The sequence below is a fragment of the Staurois parvus genome, unplaced genomic scaffold (assembly GCF_062004578.1).
Source record: "Staurois parvus isolate SC_StPar_1 unplaced genomic scaffold, SC_StPar_1.0 ptg000011l, whole genome shotgun sequence".
Lineage (NCBI taxonomy): Eukaryota > Metazoa > Chordata > Amphibia > Anura > Ranidae > Staurois > Staurois parvus.
In genome coordinates this window covers 1758168-1777660 of record NW_028317807.1, presented here as the reverse complement: position 1 = coordinate 1777660, position 19493 = coordinate 1758168, and the positions used below count along the sequence as shown (strand labels likewise).

The following is a 19493-nucleotide window of genomic DNA, read 5'->3' as shown; positions in this document are numbered from 1 at the left end:
TCCCCCCCCCTTCTGAATGGAATGTGAGCCTGTAGTGAAGGGGGGTCAAAAGTGCATAGGCACAGCTGAATAAGTTCCATGGTTGTAAATTCCTAATTAGCCTTGTTCCAGAATGTCTGCTTGACAACCACTTTCCTCTGCCCGGTCGTAAAACCATAACTTAGTCGATCACAACCTGTAAGCATTACAGCAGAGGGTGCCATAAAACGTACATCCCACATGAGTCATTTTTCATACAAATTCATAAACTTCAGCAGGAACTGGGCACATTGATATGCAATATATATTCGGATAGGTCATTTTAATATGAGTCACATGACACCTTACATCCCTATGTAGCGCCTACAAGAGGGTAGAGAGCAATATCTTTTATCCGGAGTGGCAGGATATGCTACAGTTTGGTATCTGTGCATTTGGAATATAATTCTACATATTAATCTGACAGTTGCTAGGATGCTACCTGTACCTATTGAAGGTTATTGACCGTAGTATGAACTTGCAAGGGATTTGGTCATAACCTTGGTCACCGCCTAACACCCATCCCCAAATGAGGAGATTGGATATTTGCTCTCAGGAGACACCCCTTTGAGATAATAGAAAAAGACTGACAGCCTGGAGGAAAGAAAGATCTCTCCCTTTTAACATCAGGAACTATCTTTAGGAGAAAGGCAACCTTTTTGTTCGGACGACTGTACTCTGCTCAAACCAAGGACTTTTGCAAGTATCCTGCCTTCTGAAACTTCTTTCTTTTATTTCTCTGTTGTTTTATTACTCTCTCTCTCTCTCTCTGTATATATATATATATATATATATATATATATATATATATATTTATATTTGTTACATCTTTTTCTGTAAATACATCTGTCTGAAGTGACAGTGTGTTACAGACACTTATTCGAATATCATAGTGTTACTGCTAAGGTTTGTGAGTTTCCTCCTTCTCTGTAAAAAGGTGGTGGTGGCAGTGTGAAGGGTTAATTGCGTAATTAACCTGACCCAGTAACAATCGCTCTCAGGATGCTGGCACATAGATTGTGATAAAAAGATAAATCTTTTTGCAGGGCGCAGCTGAGAATGGCATTGTTACGCAAGTGACAGAGCGGTCTGAGATCGGCTGGTCCTTCGGTTACGAGTTGGTGAGAAGGGCTGGGGTCTGTGTCAGGGGTCTCTCTGTTTGTGGGGGGGTGATTTTTGTGTTGCCTAGGGCAGCACAAAAACTAGCAGGACTTCTCCTTTATCTAAGATAATGCCAGCCCTTAAACCTCGCACCAACACTCTCTAAGAGTATCTCAACAAAGCTAAAATGCACCACTCTTTCATGTTTAATTACAGACTTTTGTAAGTCACAGACTCAGTGGGGATGATTTACTAAAGCTGGAGAGTGCAAAATATGGTGCAACTCTGCATGGAAACCAATCAGCTTCCAGGTTTTATTGCCAAAGCTTAATTGAACAAGCTGAAGTTAGCAGCTTGTTAACTCTCATGCACAGCTACATCAGATTCTGAGTGCACCAGTTTTAGTAAATCTACCCCAGTGACTGGCGTTAGACTGCTCTGCACATCTGGAGCATTGGTAGTGGAATTCAAGTGAGATCTCCACATGCAGTATTAGTCACACCTTAAATACTGATGCACTGAGGAAGGATCTGAAAGGGTTGTGGTAAAGACTGACCAAAAAAATCAAAATATTCTCCTTATTGACTCATCTGTATTTGGACATCTCTGTGGTTCCAACCAATTTCTAAGCAAACAGCAATTTTTGTGTGGGCAGTTCCCCATACTTAGCCAGGCTGACCTACAATACTTCTGGTATGCATTCTATGGCAATTTGATATTAAAACCATTAGAGGGATTTTAGAACCATTAGACAGTGTTCTAAAAATGTTTCACCAATGTGGGTAAATTGCTTAATACATGTAGCCATTTGCTGGATATATAGGAAATAGTACATAGTATGTCTTACTACTTGTGTTCCTTCTTTCCATTTTCAGTAATGCTTGCTGTAGCACTTATCTAGTGACAGTACTGTGAAAGTTTCAAAGTTTACTTGCTCTGAAATGTCATCCTTGCTTTCAGTTTCAAAATTCATACAACGGACCTTCAATGTAAACATAAAAGTGCACCTTGCCTGTACAGAATTGTTTTTTTCCTTAAAGTGATATTAAAGTGTTACTAAACCCACAACACTAAAATAAGTCTGTATATGCAGTAAAGCATGCTTGTTATACTCACTGTGAAACCTAAGGGGTTAATCCTCCGCATTGTGTAAAAAGGTAATTTGATCCTTTATCATCTGTTCCTCCCCTTTTTCAAGAGACCACCTCTTATCTCCTGATAAGACAGACTGAACTGTAGGCATCTGCACATGCTCAGTTTGGTGTGTATTGATAGAGAGGTTTTTTTTTTGTCTTGGGAGAGTGCATGTGATCAGCCCAGGCCAATCAGTACTGTCCAGACAGAGGCCAGGGGATTTCCGTACTCCTAGAGCAGAAATAAAACTCCTACTACAAGCTTTAGTTAGTGCTAGGCTGGGCACTGATAGAAGTCACAAGACTGCTCTAACTTCTGATGAGAAAAGGTATTTAGCAGTTTATATTTACTAAAATAAGTGCATTTCTATGTTCTGTGTACTGTGGGAGACCAGATATAGTAGATACAGGGTCCTGGGTTTAGTAACACTAAAGCTTTGTGGGTTTTTTTCTAAATAACAAACGTGTCATGCTTACCTGCTCTGAGCAACGGTTTTGCACAGAGCAGCCCGATATTCTTCTTCTTGGGTCTCCCTCCGGCACTCCTGGCTGCTTCCCCTTGACCAGTGCCCCCAATAGCAAGCTACTTACCATGGAGGTACTGGTGTGTTTTCGCTCCCGAGCCCTGCTCTATGCATCAATAAGACACATAGAGTTGTGTTTCAGCCCCGCCCCCTGCTCTCTCTTCATTGGCGCACTGGCTGTGATTGACAGTGGTGGGAGCCAATGGCTCCAGCTGTTATGCCTCAGCTAATGAGAGAGAGACCTGGGGCTCCCGTGCACATCACTGGATCGAGAGGGGGCTCAGGTGAGTATGGGGGGGGGGGGGGCTATGGGGGGAGCTGCACACAGAGGGGTTTTTACCTTCATGTATAGAATACATGAAGGCAAAAAACCTTCAGCCTTTGCAACCACTTTAAAGTTTCTAACAAATTCTGTGCACTTACTGGACTTGCTATTGCTATGTACTCTTTTTGGATACTGTGCACTATTCCTATGCTGTTAATCACCTAGAATATTTAAATTATGCTCTTTTGTCTTGATTGCATCCCCAGGCATGGTATGATTGTTTTAAACTTCTTAAAATTATAACATTTTTGGGGGGTTTGGCAGTATCTGTACTAGAAGTTTCAGCACATGAAGTGTTGGCACCAATAACTTGTATACAAGCACATTTTATTTGCCAGGAGGTACTTAACAGTCATACGTCTACCATTTGTGGTATTTTAGCAACTATTTATCACACCTGAGATACTAATACTGAATATGTTACTATCCTTCATATCAACCTACTTAAACATAACCATTAATCTCCATCTGAATCATATCCCTGAATTGTATACGATCATGGCAATAAATGCAAAAAAAAATGATCATGCCAAAAATTACATGTACCAACAAAAAATACCAAAATCTAACAATTGTGGTGAAAAATGTCAGCACCTGTACGTCTGTATTGAAATGTCCATGGCCTTGTCCTCTCCATTGGTCTCTGCCTGTTAGATTTGCTAAAAAACCTTAAGGCACCAATATTGTTCACCTTGCCTTATCCCAGACAGATCTGGGACCTACAATACAAACTTACTAGCTATTATTGTATGCAGACAACAGGATCACAAGGCTGGTTTGCTGATAAGTGGGTCCCTTTTGCAAAGAAATCTCTCCCACTAGTTTATACATTTTATACATTGAATCTTAGTTTATGTTTAGATTCCTAACTGTAAATGTCATAATTGAATAGAGGAAACCAAGGCAGGTGGAAAACTCTGCTGTGAACACTGGGAGAGCTTGAGTGACATGAACTAAATATATGTTCCAAGCTGGTGCAAAGAGATGGGACCATGACTGTAACATTGATGGACAACTACAGTGACATATTATGGGGCCATGCCCCTTTATCAGAATATAGGAGTGAGGTACTGGAACTTCCACTGGAAAGTTGTCTTCTAACCCTGAGCTTTGGGGAGTGGCGCATGCGCAGTCTGGCATCTATTTGCAATTTGCAGTGGCAGGCTGCGGCACCGGAGCCTGATTATCCGTCCATCCCACCATCTTTGGGATTTCTCTTTACAATCGCTGTTAGACCTCCTGACAATTGAGATCTAACTGTTTGGTGCACAGAGGTGACTTGAAAGAGGATCTTTATGTACATGATTATGGGCTGAATTCTTCTTCATGTGGATGTACTTTTTCACTTAGAAGACTTTGTTGGTGCACTTTATTTTTGCTGGACATTTGAGTATGAACTTTTTAAATTTTAGAGTATTTTTTATACAGTTGTAAATATAAACGCACTTGAGATTTCTAATTATTTATTCACTTAATTACTCTGGACTTTGTATGAATTGATGTATGTATGTATTTATTTAATTAATTTGCTTGACAGCACAACATACTTTTATATTTCTATGTTATTTATTATCCTGTGTGTGGGTAAGGGTGACAGCTGCTGTCAGGATTGGCTGTTTAACAGGTAGAAGGATCAGCCGCACACCGGAGGATTAATGAATATAGTGTAAATTTATTGATCCATAGGACACACAAAACACCAGGACATGAATACAGGACCTGTTAACGCATTTCACACGATCTTGTGCGTAATGATAAGCACAAGATTGCGTGAAATGCGTTAAAAGGTCCTGAATTCATGTCCTGGTGTTTTTTGTGTCCTATGGATCAATAAATATACACTATATTCATCAATCCTCCGGTGTGCGGCTGACCCTTCTTCCTATTGCATCGTGTGTGGTGGCGAGCCAAAGCCTGCACCTGTTGTGGATTGATCTGGATTGTTTGCCTGAGCAGTATATCTCTGTTCTTAGGATTGACTTTTTGTTTAGTTTTTTTAGCAGGTACTTTTAGCCCAGGATTTCCTTTGTGTTGGCCTATCTTGGTTAGGCCATTTCTTCCCACCGGTTTTGACTCTACAGCCTGGTCCTGATCTATTGTGCCCTTCTTCCCCTCTATTAATGCTTCTAGACATCATCTCCATGTAATTTGTTTGCTTTGGCCTACATGCAGAACTCAGTTTTTAGGTTTTTCAGTGCAAATAATTGGAGAAAGGAGTAAAGACAGTCTCTCTGCAGTTGTTCTAGTCTTAAAATACACTTTGAGTTATCTGAAACACTGAATTGCTTACAGCATGTGATTAATTATTAACTTTCTAGTTCCTGCTCTAGATTGGTTATTGTTTTAGTGGTATGACTGTAAACATTGATTGCAAAGAAATTGTAGTTTGAAACATCAACCATTGGATGGCACCATTGTTCTATAAATGTAATAATATAACCTAAAAAGACACTAATGTGCACAGTTTGAAGCTTAATATATATATATATATATATATATATATATATATATATATATATATATACATATATATATATATATATATATATATATATTTTAGTTAGTAACACACCCCCAGAACAACATTAAAGATTTTTTAGATAGTTAAGGGTATGTTCTATATTTCTGTATGGCACAGATGTATTTTTAGATTTGATAAATGCTCACACATTGTTGGGTAAAGTCTAATCTGAATAAAAGACATAATCCTTGCAAGAATTTTTCGAAGCAGGGTATCACTGAGATACTTATTGTATTGAAACTGTCAGTGACATATGTAATGTTCCTATTTATGAAATATTTTCAGTGGAATATACATTTTTGCCTGATGTTGTAAATCCTGGATGAATTTGGCTTGCTGACCCTAATAGATGTATGCTGCTTTAGAACACGAATCCTGTTATCTGTTAGATGTGTTGTAATAGAACATGCTTTCCTAAGATACAGTTCCCTATCAATCTTAACTATGCAACCTGTCTTACACAACGCAGGAAATATTCAACATCTTCTCACTCATGTACCTCATACCCAATGAATGCACAGCCTAGGTTCTAGTGACCTCATTGAAAAGCCTATCTGACATAAATAAAGTGGAACTCCAAGCAAAATGTTAAATACAAAGCTGTGGTATACAGTGATTACTGTACTACCTACCAAAGGAATTGCAGTTCTGTTTAGCAAGGTGTATGATTTTTACTTTGTTGACACACTGCACAACTAGAAAGAATTCTCTACTACTTTCTGGTTGAACATTGCTACTTATTAAACCACTTTCCTGGTAATTAGGCAACAGTGATGATGCTGATTCATTTTTCAGTGTTAAGGCTGGAGTAAAGGTGACACCAAATGTTACACTTGTAAACCAGAAAAAAAAGGTGTCACCTGCCTGACTGTGTAGACCATAAAACTGGCAATACAGAATTACAGATATTTTAGCAACTAAACAGTAAATATAGTTTTTTAAGCCATTATAAGGACTTGTTTTGGTGGTTAGATTAGGTGTTAAGTGTTTTGATAATAGAGGAGCAAATGTCAGGGGAATCATTAGTGTGGAGGGCAAGTATTTGTTAGTTAAACATCATGTAGCTACACTTTCACAGGGGTAAAACTCCTTGTTAAATACCTGGCAAACCTTCAGGAGATCCCCCAAATGCCCCTCTTCTTTCACCAGAGCCCACTCACTTACACAGTTAAGCAAGATTTAACTTTACCTCCAGTTCATCTGCACCTTGTCTGAGGCTCCACTCCTTTCCCTTTTCTATTCAAGGGACTGATTGCTTCTTGTCCACTTGTCATTGGTCTACACCAGGGGTCTCCAAACTTTCTAAACAAAGGACCAGTTTGCTGTCCTTCAGACTTTAGGGAGGCTGGGTGTTGGTGTCAGTGTGAAAAATAGTGCCCCATCATTGGTGTCAGCAGGAGGAATAGTGCCTCATCATTAGTGTCAGTGGGATGAATAGTGTCTTGTATCAGTTTGAGGAGCAGTGACCCAAGCATGGGTGTATTTACCACAAGGCAAACAAGGCAATTGCCTAGGGCGGCATTTTTCAGGGGGGCAGCAGCATTTTTCAGGAGGGCAGCACTGTCCCCCGAAAGAAGGAAAGGAAGAAAGGACACACGCAGCATGGGAACCAGGTGGGATCTGAGAGAGGCTGCGGGATGCTTGATGGTGTATGCAGAGCCTGACTATTGTTCCCAAGGATGTGCGGAGCTGTGAAGGCAAATGCCTTCTCTCTTGCTGGGGTGGGGGGGAGGGGGTTGCCAGTGTATGGGGGTGGTGGTAGTAGAAGGCTCTCTCGGGTGGGGGGGGGGGGGGGCTGGGGTGTCATTAGTCAATGGTGGGAGCCAATTTTTGTGTTGCCTAGAGCAGCACGAGACCTAAATACACCACTGGACCCAAGAGCCAGATAAAAGCAAGCATTCAAGAAGGCAAAGGGCTGCATCCAGCCCCCAGATTGTAGTTTGTAGACCACTGGTCTACAGTATGCTCAATTCTTCAAGCAAAACCCACAAAGTTTATTATAATAATCTAATTATCATTATTAAAATCAGATATTTCTTCTACAATATCATCATCTGAACAATGTTTTTAGTATGCATTCAAGAGGTAGTTGTCTGTAGGAACTCAATAGTAAGGGTTTTTTTATACTTTTATACTGCATAAACTATAAATTAAATGGTGTAAATTATTCCTTGACTGAAATACATTGTGGAATGACTACTATGCTAGTACTCCATTTCCCATACAGAATCACTACAACCGGAGACTGAGATGTCAGAGATAATGTCTTCAATGGGACTGGTTACTTATTATAGCAAGTCCTGGTTACATTGATATGTCACCTTCCAAGTTTAATTCCTTACACATTTACTAACTTAGGAAAATCATAGTAATTACCTAGTCATATTGGAGTTGATTTACTAAAACTGGAGTGCAAAATCTTGTGCAGCTGTGCACGGTAACCAATCAGCTTCTAACTTCCGCTTGTTCAGTTAAGCTTTGACAAAAAAAACCTGGAAGCTGATTGGTTGCTAAGCAGAGCTACACTAGATTTTGCACTCTTTAGTTTTAGTAAATCAACCCCACTGTTTTTCATCTTTTGTTTAAAGAGTCTCTTTGCCCTCAAATCAAAAGTCTGTCCAGTCCACCCCTTCTTCACTTCGCTACATCAATATCAGATTTTTTTTTACCGAAAAAGGATTTGGTCCTACTTCCTATACACATCATTCACCTAGGCAAATGACGTGTACTGTGCATGTTGTGCCTCCTGGGATATGTACATCACATGTCATTGAGAGGCCAGCTGGCTGAACCCAGAAAATCTGGCAGCCTCCTAAGAACCTCACATACAAACATGGCAGCGCTGGATCCGAGAAGAGGATGTAAAGTAGAAGGTCTCGGCAGAACAACAATGGATCCGCTGGCTTGGCAAGTATAGAACCCATGGAGAACCCCCCCCACAAGGTAAGCATAGGTTAAAGCAAAAATGGGAGTGAAGATCTGCTGTAGATATTAGATTCCCTAGCTAGGTGTCATGGATGAAATGATAGTTTAAAAACATCCATCTTGTTAATGGGATTTCTTCTCTGAGCGGTGTGTATTACCAATGGTAGTTATTGCCTTTTAAGGCCGGTTAACACCATAGAAACGCAGTCTGGATGCATTTCTGCATGCACATTTTTTATGTGTTCTGGTGCATTCATGATGCGTTTTTTATGCATTCCAGATTCTTTTTTGCCCAGCTTTTTTGGTTCATTTGGGGTCCAGTGCTTGTTTGGTGTATTTTTTATGCATTTTACCATGTTCCAGTACAATTCCGTGCAGGAAAAATGCAGCATGTTCTTTTTTTCACTGGAACTGCAAGCACTGGTGTGAACCATGCCATTGACAATGATGTAACCTACTTTAACACTGGAACGCATGTAATGTGAACCAGCCCTTAAAGTAAACCTAACATAAGAGGAATACAAAAGGCTTGTTCTGAAAGTTTAATGGTTATGCATCCATGCTGCATCTCTGGTTTCAATACTTTCAGAGTCACTGACCCAGAACAAGTACTCAGATCCAGAGTCTGAGAAAAGTTAAAAGTCCTTATCTGTATATTTCGTTCTGATATCACTGACGAAAAGTGTTGAAACAAGAGGGTCAACATGTTGGTGTCATAAGCATCATATTCGTATTAATATGTATTAAGGAGAAACTGTCAGGTTAAAAAATAATCTAGATGAAAGGTACTGCCTTACCTCATTGGCAACCCATGTCTCCTTCTTTCCTTCCATTTTGCCTCTGCAGCCTCCATAAGACTCTTTTGCATATAATACTTTTGTGTCCCCCACGGTGTCCTATGGTTCTGTACTCCAACCTTTATGCCACTGCTGAGTCTGGAGACTGCAGTTTTGGAACAGAGAAAATAAAGAGAAAGAGACTCTCTTTAAGATGTTCCTCTATCTTAAAGGGAGTCTTTCAGTTAGCAGAGACTAAAAACACAACCTATAGGTGGGTTTATTTCAGCAGTAATTACGCAAAGGTGCTAATTATCTGAGATACACATAACCACTAGAGTAAGAATCTACAAATCTATGTATAAAATATTGTAATGGAAATACTAAAGAGCAAAGAAATAAAAACCATGGTACCACCTGCCTGGATTTTGCATGTTCTCCCTGTGCCTGGTTTCCTCCCACACTACAAAGACATGCTGCTAGGTTAATTGGATCTTGTCTAAATTGGCCCCAGTATTTGTATGTATGTCTAACTATAAGTTAAGGACTTTGGATTGTACACCCCTTGAGGGTTAGGGACTGATATGAATGTACAATATATATGTAAAGCACAGCGTAAATTGATGGCACTATATAAGTCCTGAAATAAATATGAATGTACAATATATATGTAAAGCACTGCGTAAATTGATGGCGCTATATAAGTACCTGTAATAATAATAATAATAATAATAATAAAAAAGTGAAGGTTACCATACAAATAACTTAAAGTGTTACTAAACCCTGGACCCTGCATTCACCATAGCTGGTCTCCCACAGTACACACAACATGGAAATGCAATTATTTTAGTAAATACAAACTGCTAAATACCTTTTCTCATCAGCAGTTAGAACAGTCTTGTGAATTCTATTAGTGTCCAGCTGAGCACTGGTAATCTTGTAGGAGGAGTTTTCATTCTCTTCTGACTGTCTTATGAGGCTGCCTGACCCCTGAACCCATGTCTGGACAGTGCTCATTGGCCCTCTGCTGATCACATGCACCCTCCCAAAGAAAAAAAATGCTCTAGCAATACACACCAAACTGAGCATGTGCAGAGTGCCTCCTATGGCTCTGTACTATCAGCAGATGGACTGGGGACAGTAGAAGAAGGGGAGGATCAGAGAATATGGGATAAAACAGCCTTTTTACACAATGTGGAGGATTAACCCCTTAGGTTCCACTGTGAGTATAGCAAGCATTTTTTACTGCATATAAGGACTGATTTTACTGTTGTGGGTTTAGAAACATTTTAGAGTGGTTCTAAAGGCTAGACATTTTTTACCAAAGTGTGCCATTAGTTGTATCGCGCCCAACCTCCCTTTAAACTTATCTGAGCCCTCTCTCAGTCCAGCACTGTGCCAGTCTGCAGTGGTGCTGGTCTCTATCTCTCTCCTCACAGGTGGTGGGTAGGCCAAGCCACTTTGTGCGTGTCAATCGATGCACACAGCCCAGCTCAGGAGCAAGCCTGCAGGTGTGCCACCACAGGAAGCGGCTTCCTATTGGTGGCACACAGAAAAGAGGAGGAACCAAGAGCACTGGCGAGGGGCTGAAGGAGGTCCTGGGCTGCTGTGTCCAATACCATTGCACTGAGTAGGTAAGTATAACAGGTTTATTATTTTACTGAAAGAAATACCCTTTACAACCCCTTTAAACTTCATAATTGTAAATGTGTACTTACTGAAACTACACTTCCCTTTAAAGATGAAGAAAGCCCTTATTAGTTTTAAGGGGATAATGTGGAACTTTTCTAATCGTGACAGAGAATAGAGAAAATTATGTTTTAAAAAGTAAAATACATTGTATTTAAAATGTAATCTAAATTAAAAATGGTGGAAACATTAGATGGTTAATGTAACTTCCTGCATCTCTAAAGCCTGAAAGATCTACAGTATGCCTGAGAAACTCCTACCTAATGAGGCAAGAAACATTCCTAATATGTGCTCCTTTTAAGATGGAGCTCATGATCTCATTGCTCTGACATATGCACTATTGCTCTTCTAAGTTAAGTTTAACATCTATAAGTTCAGAATTCTGTTTTATAAACATTATAAAATTTAAGTTTTAGCTGCTGCATTGCTGAAGACTCAACAGCATACATGTCTTGATTTCTTTGTGAAGTCACTTTTGGACATTTACAATTTTGCTGTAACAAATACAACCTGCCAACAAGAATTATAATCAAGTTCAAGTCAGCCAATTTCTCTCTGTTTATAGGAAATCCTGCACAATTGCCAGTTACACAGGATATCGTTTTGTGCCGACGATAAAACAGACAAGCGGATTTTTACATTCATATGCAAGGATTCGGAGTCAAATAAGCACTTGTGCTATGTGTTCGATAGTGAGAAATGTGTAAGTATGCCAGATGTTTTAGGGTGTTTTTTTGTCCTACATGAAAAGGGTTTGGCTTGGCAAGAAACTGCTATAACGACTTGGGATCAGATGAAATCTCCAGATGTTTATCTTCATTAATGGCTCCAACTTGTCATGAGAAAATAGATCAAGATGTTTCATTTGTATTTCTTCCCATGCTATGCTTTGTGCGGCTATAAATTAAGCCTGATCTGCCCTTTGTTATTCCACTTAGCTCTTTGTGTCAGACAAGTAATCAAGCGAACCAGAACATTTCTTATAAATAAAGCAATCTTAGGGATGTAAGCACTGGAGAAAGCTAAATTGTGGCTTGAATTTGCATGACTAATTGGGAAATCTGGTAAAAACTAAACACAAAGAAATCTTACATGCTAGTAATACCTGAAAATAGTAATAACCCATTAAAACCAAAATGTTAAATGTATGCCCTTAATATTATTAGAAGATACTTAAGCTGTTCAGTGATAAAAACCCGACTAGTGAGGGAGACAAGCCAGGTTCCTCAATGTTCCCTTTTCTCTAGAACAGTCTGGTGCCCTCAATTGCAACATGCAGTTTATAAAAACAGTCAGTAAAGTTACTCTTCATTCATTCTGTATTTGCCTCTAACCATAAAGTGTTGTGCTATAAGAATCTATGGTAAAAGATGTTTTAGCTGAGGAGAAGAGGAGGGACTACAGCAGAAGATTCCTAATAATGTGCACTGCAGGGAGGGGTGTTACAATGAGCCCAAGAAGAGGAATATATTTTAGGTTCCCTTAGGGGTAATTTTGGACTTGAAGGAATTCCAGGAAAAATGAATCTGTGCTGGGTAGCAAATAGTTACATGTAGTGAGGCGTATGCCACCTCCTGCATCACTGGCTGTTATTTTAAATTTACAGTTTTTGATCATGTCGGGAAGTATTTGACTTGAAGCTCTTCTACACACAAGATGCACTGACCCTCATCAAGGCCCTCTCCTCCAATCCTCGCCGACTCTTCTGCACCTTCAACTCTCTACTCTCTCCACCCCCACCTCCACCCAGCACCTCACTCACCGCCCTTGAGATTGCCAATCACTTCAAAAACAAGATTGACACAATTCGAAAGGACATTGCCGCAACTCACACGCCCTCTCAACCCGTCCCCTCTCACACAGCTACCCCATCATCCCCCCTCCCCCTCAACATTACCCGCAGGGACTTCGTCACTGCTCAAACTCCCTCCAACCCCGTTCCCCCTCACTCAGCTACCCCCTCATCACCCCTCTCCCACGGCCCCACCACTGCTCTGACCTTCACTCCCACCCCACCCTACATTCCTCATACTGAAGCTCCCCCAACACTCCACACCTTTGACCTTACTACCATCGAGGAAGTCTCCAAGATCCTCTCTGATGCCCGCCTCACCACCTGCCCCCTCGACCCTATCCCCTCACAATTCCTACGACCTCCCTCCCCCTCCATCCTACGCTCCCTCACCCACATCTTTAATCTCTCCCTCTCCTCCGGCACTTTCCCCTCCCCACTGAAACATGCACACATCACCCCCATACTTAAAAAGCCCTCCCTGGACCCCAATGACCCGAACAACCTCAGACCCATCTCCCTGCTCCCATTTACAACTAAACTCCTCGAGTGCCTCGTCTACACCCGCCTATGCTCTCACCTCAACGACAACAACCTCCTCGATCCCCTACAGTCTGGCTTCCGCCCCCTACACTCCACCGAAACCGCCTTACTCAAACTCTCCAACGACCTTCTAACCGCCAAAGCTAATGGCCACTATTCAGTGCTCCTACTCCTTGACCTCTCTGCGGCCTTCGACACAGTTGACCACCCCCTCCTCCTCAAAATACTACACTCCCTCAGCCTCAGAGATTCTGCTCTCTCCTGGCTCTCATCCTACCTGTCACAACGCTCTTTCAGCGTTGCCTATAATGCTACCACCTCCCCCTCACTCCCCCTCTCTGTTGGGGTCCCTCAAGGCTCTGTCCTTGGGCCCCTTCTCTTCTCCATCTACACCTCCTCCCTTGGCCAACTCATACACTCTCACGGCTTCAACTACCACCTCTATGCCGACAACACACAAATCTATCTCTCAACCCCCCACCTCACCCCCTCGGTCTCTGCCCAAATCACACACCTACTGAGCGACATATCAGATTGGATGTCGCTCCACTTCCTTAAACTGAATCTCTCCAAAACCGAGCTCCTTGTCTTCCCCCCAGCCCGAACCCCACCCCCCATTGACTTCTACATCACATCCAACAACGCTAATATCAAACCCGCTCTGCAGGCCAGAGTACTTGGTGTCATTCTGGACTCCAACCTATCCTTCCAGCCCCAAGTCCAATCTTTAACAAACTCGTGCAGACTCCACCTCCGCAACATCGCCAAAATCCGCACGTTCCTAACCCCAGAAACCACTAAACAGCTCATCCACTCCCTCATCATATCACGACTCGACTACTGCAACTCCCTCCTCACTGGCCTGCCTCGCCGCTGGCTATCCCCGCTTCAGTCGATCCTGAATACGGCTGCCAGACTCATTCACCTTTCCAACCGCTCCATTTCCGCCACCCCCCTCTGCCAATCCCTCCACTGGCTTCCGATTGCGCAACGGATCAAATTTAAAATCCTAACACTGACGTACAAAGCCGTCCACCATACTGCCCCGAACTACATCACTGACCTAATATCCAAGTACCACCCAGCACGCACACTCCGCTCCTCACAAGACCTCCTTCTCTCTAGTTCCCTGGTCTCCTCCTCCCATGCCCGCCTCCAGGACTTCTCCAGGGTGTCACCCATCCTCTGGAACTCCCTGCCCCAACCCATCAGATTATCATCTACTCTCCTCTCCTTTAGGCGCACCCTGAAAACCCATCTCTTCAGGGAAGCCTACCTCACCCCCTGCTAACTTGCTGACCTCCTCCACTCTTCCTACCACTCCATCCCCCACAGCTATCTCCTCCTGTACCACTATCCCATCCCTTCTAGATTGTAAGCTCGTAAGAGCAGGGCCCTCGATCCCCTCATGTTTTGCATTGTATTGGTATTGTTCTGTCACATGTTCTGTCCCCCTTTGTAATGTACAGCGCTGAGTGAACTATTGGCGCTTTATAAATACTGTATAATAATAATAATAATAATTCATTCATTCTGCCCTATCCACTTTTCCATTCACAGAACACTTTGTATTTCATGATCAAGTTCACTGAATATAAGAAAGCCGGACTTCACGGCATCAACAAACATTTTTTATTATTATTATTATACAGGATTTATATAGTGCCAACAGTTTGCTCAGCACACAGGAGACAATACAGCAACATTACAGTTCAATCTAAGACGTTTATATTGTAAATGTAAATATTGTATATAGGCGTGTGCTGGTGATGACTATAGAGCAGCTAGCACGCAAGGTATAGGTAACAATCCCCACAAGTATATGTATAAAAAAGGTGCAGCGCTAAAATCACAATACAAAATTAAATGTATCAAGTGAAACAGTAAACTGCAACACATAATTATATAAAACTTGCTAATATAATGGAAGTGGTAAGGCAATTATGTCCTTGAGCAGAAGTGATGATAGGTGCACTACAAGTGCAACTAAAATAATCAATAAATAGTAATATTACAAGTCCATAAAAGAAACTCAGTTCAAAAAGTGTCCATAAATTCATAAAGTGCAGTAATCTAAAGTGCAGGACGTGAACGTGAAATTAATCACACGGGAATCCACCACCTCAGTCAGATGTCCACTCACCAGAAGGTTAATGATAACAGGCATATAGGTATATCACATCTGGAGGCAAAGAGGCAGCCAGAGGGTTAAACAAACTGCTCCCTCAGAGGCATAGATGGAAGAGGAACCCTTGTCCTAGTGGAGATAGAAAAATGGTCGCCACTCCATCCTTTGACAGCGGCGGTGTGACATCAGCAATGTGGCTTTACCCGACACGTTTCGTGCGCATGCACGTCCTCAGTGGCACGCCCATATTTTTTAGCTGAGGAGGGACTACAGCAGAAGATTCAAAATAATGTTCACTGCAGGGAGGGGTGATACAGTGAGCCGAAGAAGAGGATTATATTTTAGGTTTCCTTAGGGGTAATTTTGGACTTGAAGGAATTCCAGTAAAAATGAATCTGTGCTGGGTAGCAAATAGTTACATGTAGTGGGGCTAATACATGTAGTGGGGCTAATGCCACCTCCTGCATCACTGGCTGTTCTTTACAATTTACAGTTTTTGATCATTCCGGGAAGTATTTGACTTGAGGCTCTTCTACGCACAAGATTCACTGCCATTCATTCATTCTGCCATATCCTCTTTTCCATTCACAGAACACTTTGTATTTCATGACCAAGTTCACTGAATATAAGAAAGCTGGACTTTACGGCATGAACAAACGTTTATATTGTAAAGAACAACCAGTGATCCAGGAGGTGGCATATACCTCATTACATGTGATGTAACTATTTGTTACCCAGTAGATGTTAAATATTTCTTCATGAAGTTCTTTTATAAGCTTTCTGTTGCAATTAATGCTCCATACACGCTCACTGTATTTTAAAGGGTAGCATTCTAATTTAAAAATAACCTTTGAATCTGAACTCCAGACAGATTTTTTTTTTTTTACAAAAAACACAGTAACTGGTTATTGAAAAAATACAATGGATTTAAATTACAACTAGTATAAATACTTTCCTTTGAAATGTTATGAGTTTATTATTATCCCCTATACAACAACATTCAGACTGGCAGAGAAAGGGGAAATACTTGGGGCAGTAAGGTGGCATGCATGCACATGTACTGACCAGAAAGACCAGAGTAGATAGCAGAGGGAAGACCTCATCAGTCTCAGGCTAAGAGAAGGATGGTAAGTAAGCTATGCTGCTTAGTGCAATAGAGGACAAATATCAGGTCAAGAAACTGACTGCAGGTTGTGATAAGTCTTTGTAAATCTCAGGGTTTGATGGACAGAAGTACAAATCCTTTGTCAAGTAAGCTCCAGTATATCTATTTCAGCTTTGCATTTGCAGTAGATGTTTGTCTAGAGTTTGGCTTTAATCTTGAAACAAAAACAGATTATGTCTAAATTGTTCTTAAGGCTTGTCAATGGTTTTCTTCTTTGAATACAGGGATTTATAAAACTTTCTACAGAAGAAAGTAAAAGCATGTGTTCTACAGCAGCTAATCAGTCATTTATTATTTTGTTAAGCCTGAGCTGAAAAAGTACCAAGGGGAGTATAACTGGACAAATGCTCCAGTTTTATTTTCTAGGGTAAGCAGTATTGATGAACACATCAGCCTGAATTTGACATTGAACCCATGACAAACTTCATAAATTGTAAACTTTAACCTGAATCATCTTTAAAGTAATTGTAAAGGTTTGTGTTTTTTTCAATACCAAACTTGTTATACTTAAATGCTCTGTGCAATGCTTTGCACAAAGTGGCCCTTCATCTTCTGGGGCCCTCCGCTGGCAATCTTGGCTCCTCCTCTTCTGTGTCTGCCCTTGGAGCAATTGCTCGCTAGGGAGGCAGACATGCAGGCTCAATCCCAAGCCAGACTGTGTGTGTCTATTGACACACACAGTGTGGCTTGGCCCAGTCCCTGCTCCCTTGTCACAAGATTTGATTGACCGCAGAAGGAGCCAATGGCTCCAGCTGTTCTCACTGAGCACTGTAAGGAGAGAGAGTAGTGCTGCTTCTCTCTGGCACAGTGCTGGAGCAAGAGTTTGCTCAGGTAAGTATTTAGAGGGGACTGGGGGGAACTGAATATGAAAGGTTCTTTACCTTTATGCAGAGAATGCATTAAGGTAAAAACCATTAGCCTTTACAATTACTTTAGGTCTATGTAAGCTGGAAAAAACTTGAAAAATTCAAGAAAGGAAATAGAAAAGGGGGAGTGGAGGGGATGAAGGGAAACGGTTGCGAGTACTCAGGGCCATTCAGGATTTAACAGAAAAGGACTCTCCTGCTAGAAGAATTAGACAAGAGTCCACAGATAAAAACAAAACAATTGCAGCTCTCAGCCTGGGAATCAGACAAGTCCTGACTGGAGAGTTAAAAGTTGGCTACTGAGAATTTTCTGTAACTTGGAGAAGTAACTTTGATTGCACCGGATGTGATCTTTACTGAAGACCTGTTGCTGTATCAGTTGCATATATTATACTGCTCATGTTGTCCGACCCATTGGGCGGCCAAACCTTCTGGTAAGAGGCCAATTCATTTGGGTGGAAGGTGATGGTCTTCTTTCTGGATCGGAATTCTCTCTTTATGCACCAACTTTTATCTATACATGTGAAGCCTATATGGACTCTGTTACCACCTATGTACATTTTCCATTTACCTTTTTGCTTTTTCAATTAGATGCATGTGTAACTAGCAATGCAATTGTTTTGTTTTTATTACTCTTGGCCTATTTAATGTGCAAGCTGCTTTATTTTGTAATCTAAATTCCAAGCAAAAGTTGCACTTGTTTAAGAGTCCACAGATGCTTTTGCACTTACCCACAAGCTGTTTTAGGACCATGGGAACAAACGTAGTGGATTTTTAGCAAGAGCACTTCAGAACCACAAAGCTCAAGCAATTAGATCCTAAATAAGAGTTCCTAATAAATATACCCCACCTTCCCATCCATGGCCAAAAACTTGGATGCCCCATTTCTATTGAGTAATTTCACTTAGCGCTTAAGATAAAGCTCAGGACCCAATGAGTCTGGGACCCAATGGTCTATCGGTGGGCTTAGAGATAGGATTACATTTTGGCAGTGCTGAAAGCCCAAGGTCTTAGACACAATGGGGTTTATTTACTAAAGTTGGAGAGTCCAAAATCAGACTCCCTTCTGCATAGAAACCAATCAGCTTCCAGGTTTCATTGCCAAAACTTCATTGAACAAGCTGAGGTTAGAAGCTGATTGGTTTCTATGAAGAAGGGAGTCTGATTTTGGACTCTCCAGCTTTAGTAAATAAACCCCAATATGTGTAATTACATAATGTCGCTCTATACCAACCCTCAAGAGGCAAGAGGTAAAGTAAATGGCCACATATCGAATGCCTTCCGTATAAGAAACAGGACTAGACTGAGATACCCCTCTCTCCATTAATATGCTAACTCTTGAACTCTTTCTACATTGGCTACATGCCAACTCATATGTCTGTGGAATTCCTGTTAGGACCAGGGAGTATAAAGTGGAAGCATTCGCTGATGATGCCCTTGTTTTCCTGACTGTGCCTCACACCATACTTTCCAGCCCACAGACCCCCACAGCCACAGGCCACAGTTGTGGGGAAGAGGCCCTTGTCCCCATCAACGTGGGGACAAGGTGCTTTGGTGGGGAGCTCCCTGCCCCAAAGCACCCCCATGTTGAGGACATGTGGCCTGGTATGGTTCGTGGGGGTGCTCACTCGTCCCCCCTCTTTACTGACCTACCCGGCTGCATGCTCGGATAAGGGTCTGGTATGGATTTTGGGAGCCCCCATACCATTTATTTTTTAAATTTTGGCATGGGAGTTCCCCTCATAATTCATACTAGCCCCAAAGGGCTTGGTATGGATGGGGGACATTCAGCCATCAGTGGGACAATAAAGAATGTGTTTAGTAGCTGTGTTGTATCATACTGCAACTCAGATACAGTAAGATACCGCTTAGTGAATTGTCCCCTCTGTTCGAAGTTCACTGTCAAACGTTCATTATGTTTGAATGTTCGTCCGCGAACTGAACAGGGGGGACTACAGCCCGTAACTAGTTGAGAGATCTTCCCATT

The 19493-nt window shown here is 41.6% G+C and overlaps 1 protein-coding gene across 5 annotated transcripts in view; it reads left to right on the top strand.

Annotated features, from left to right (window-relative positions):
- GULP1 (GULP PTB domain containing engulfment adaptor 1) overlaps positions 1 to 19493 on the top strand; it is a 639668-nt gene that overhangs the window by 464643 nt on the left and 155532 nt on the right. For 4 of the 5 annotated variants that reach the window (XM_089670051.1, XM_089670042.1, XM_089670069.1 and 1 more), the window contains one exon: positions 11578 to 11715. The exons of the other annotated variant lie outside the window; for it this stretch is intronic. In XM_089670051.1, coding sequence (XP_089526177.1) covers positions 11578 to 11715 — 138 coding nt within the window. The remainder of the gene's footprint in view (positions 1 to 11577; positions 11716 to 19493) is intronic. 5 annotated transcript variants of the gene reach the window in all.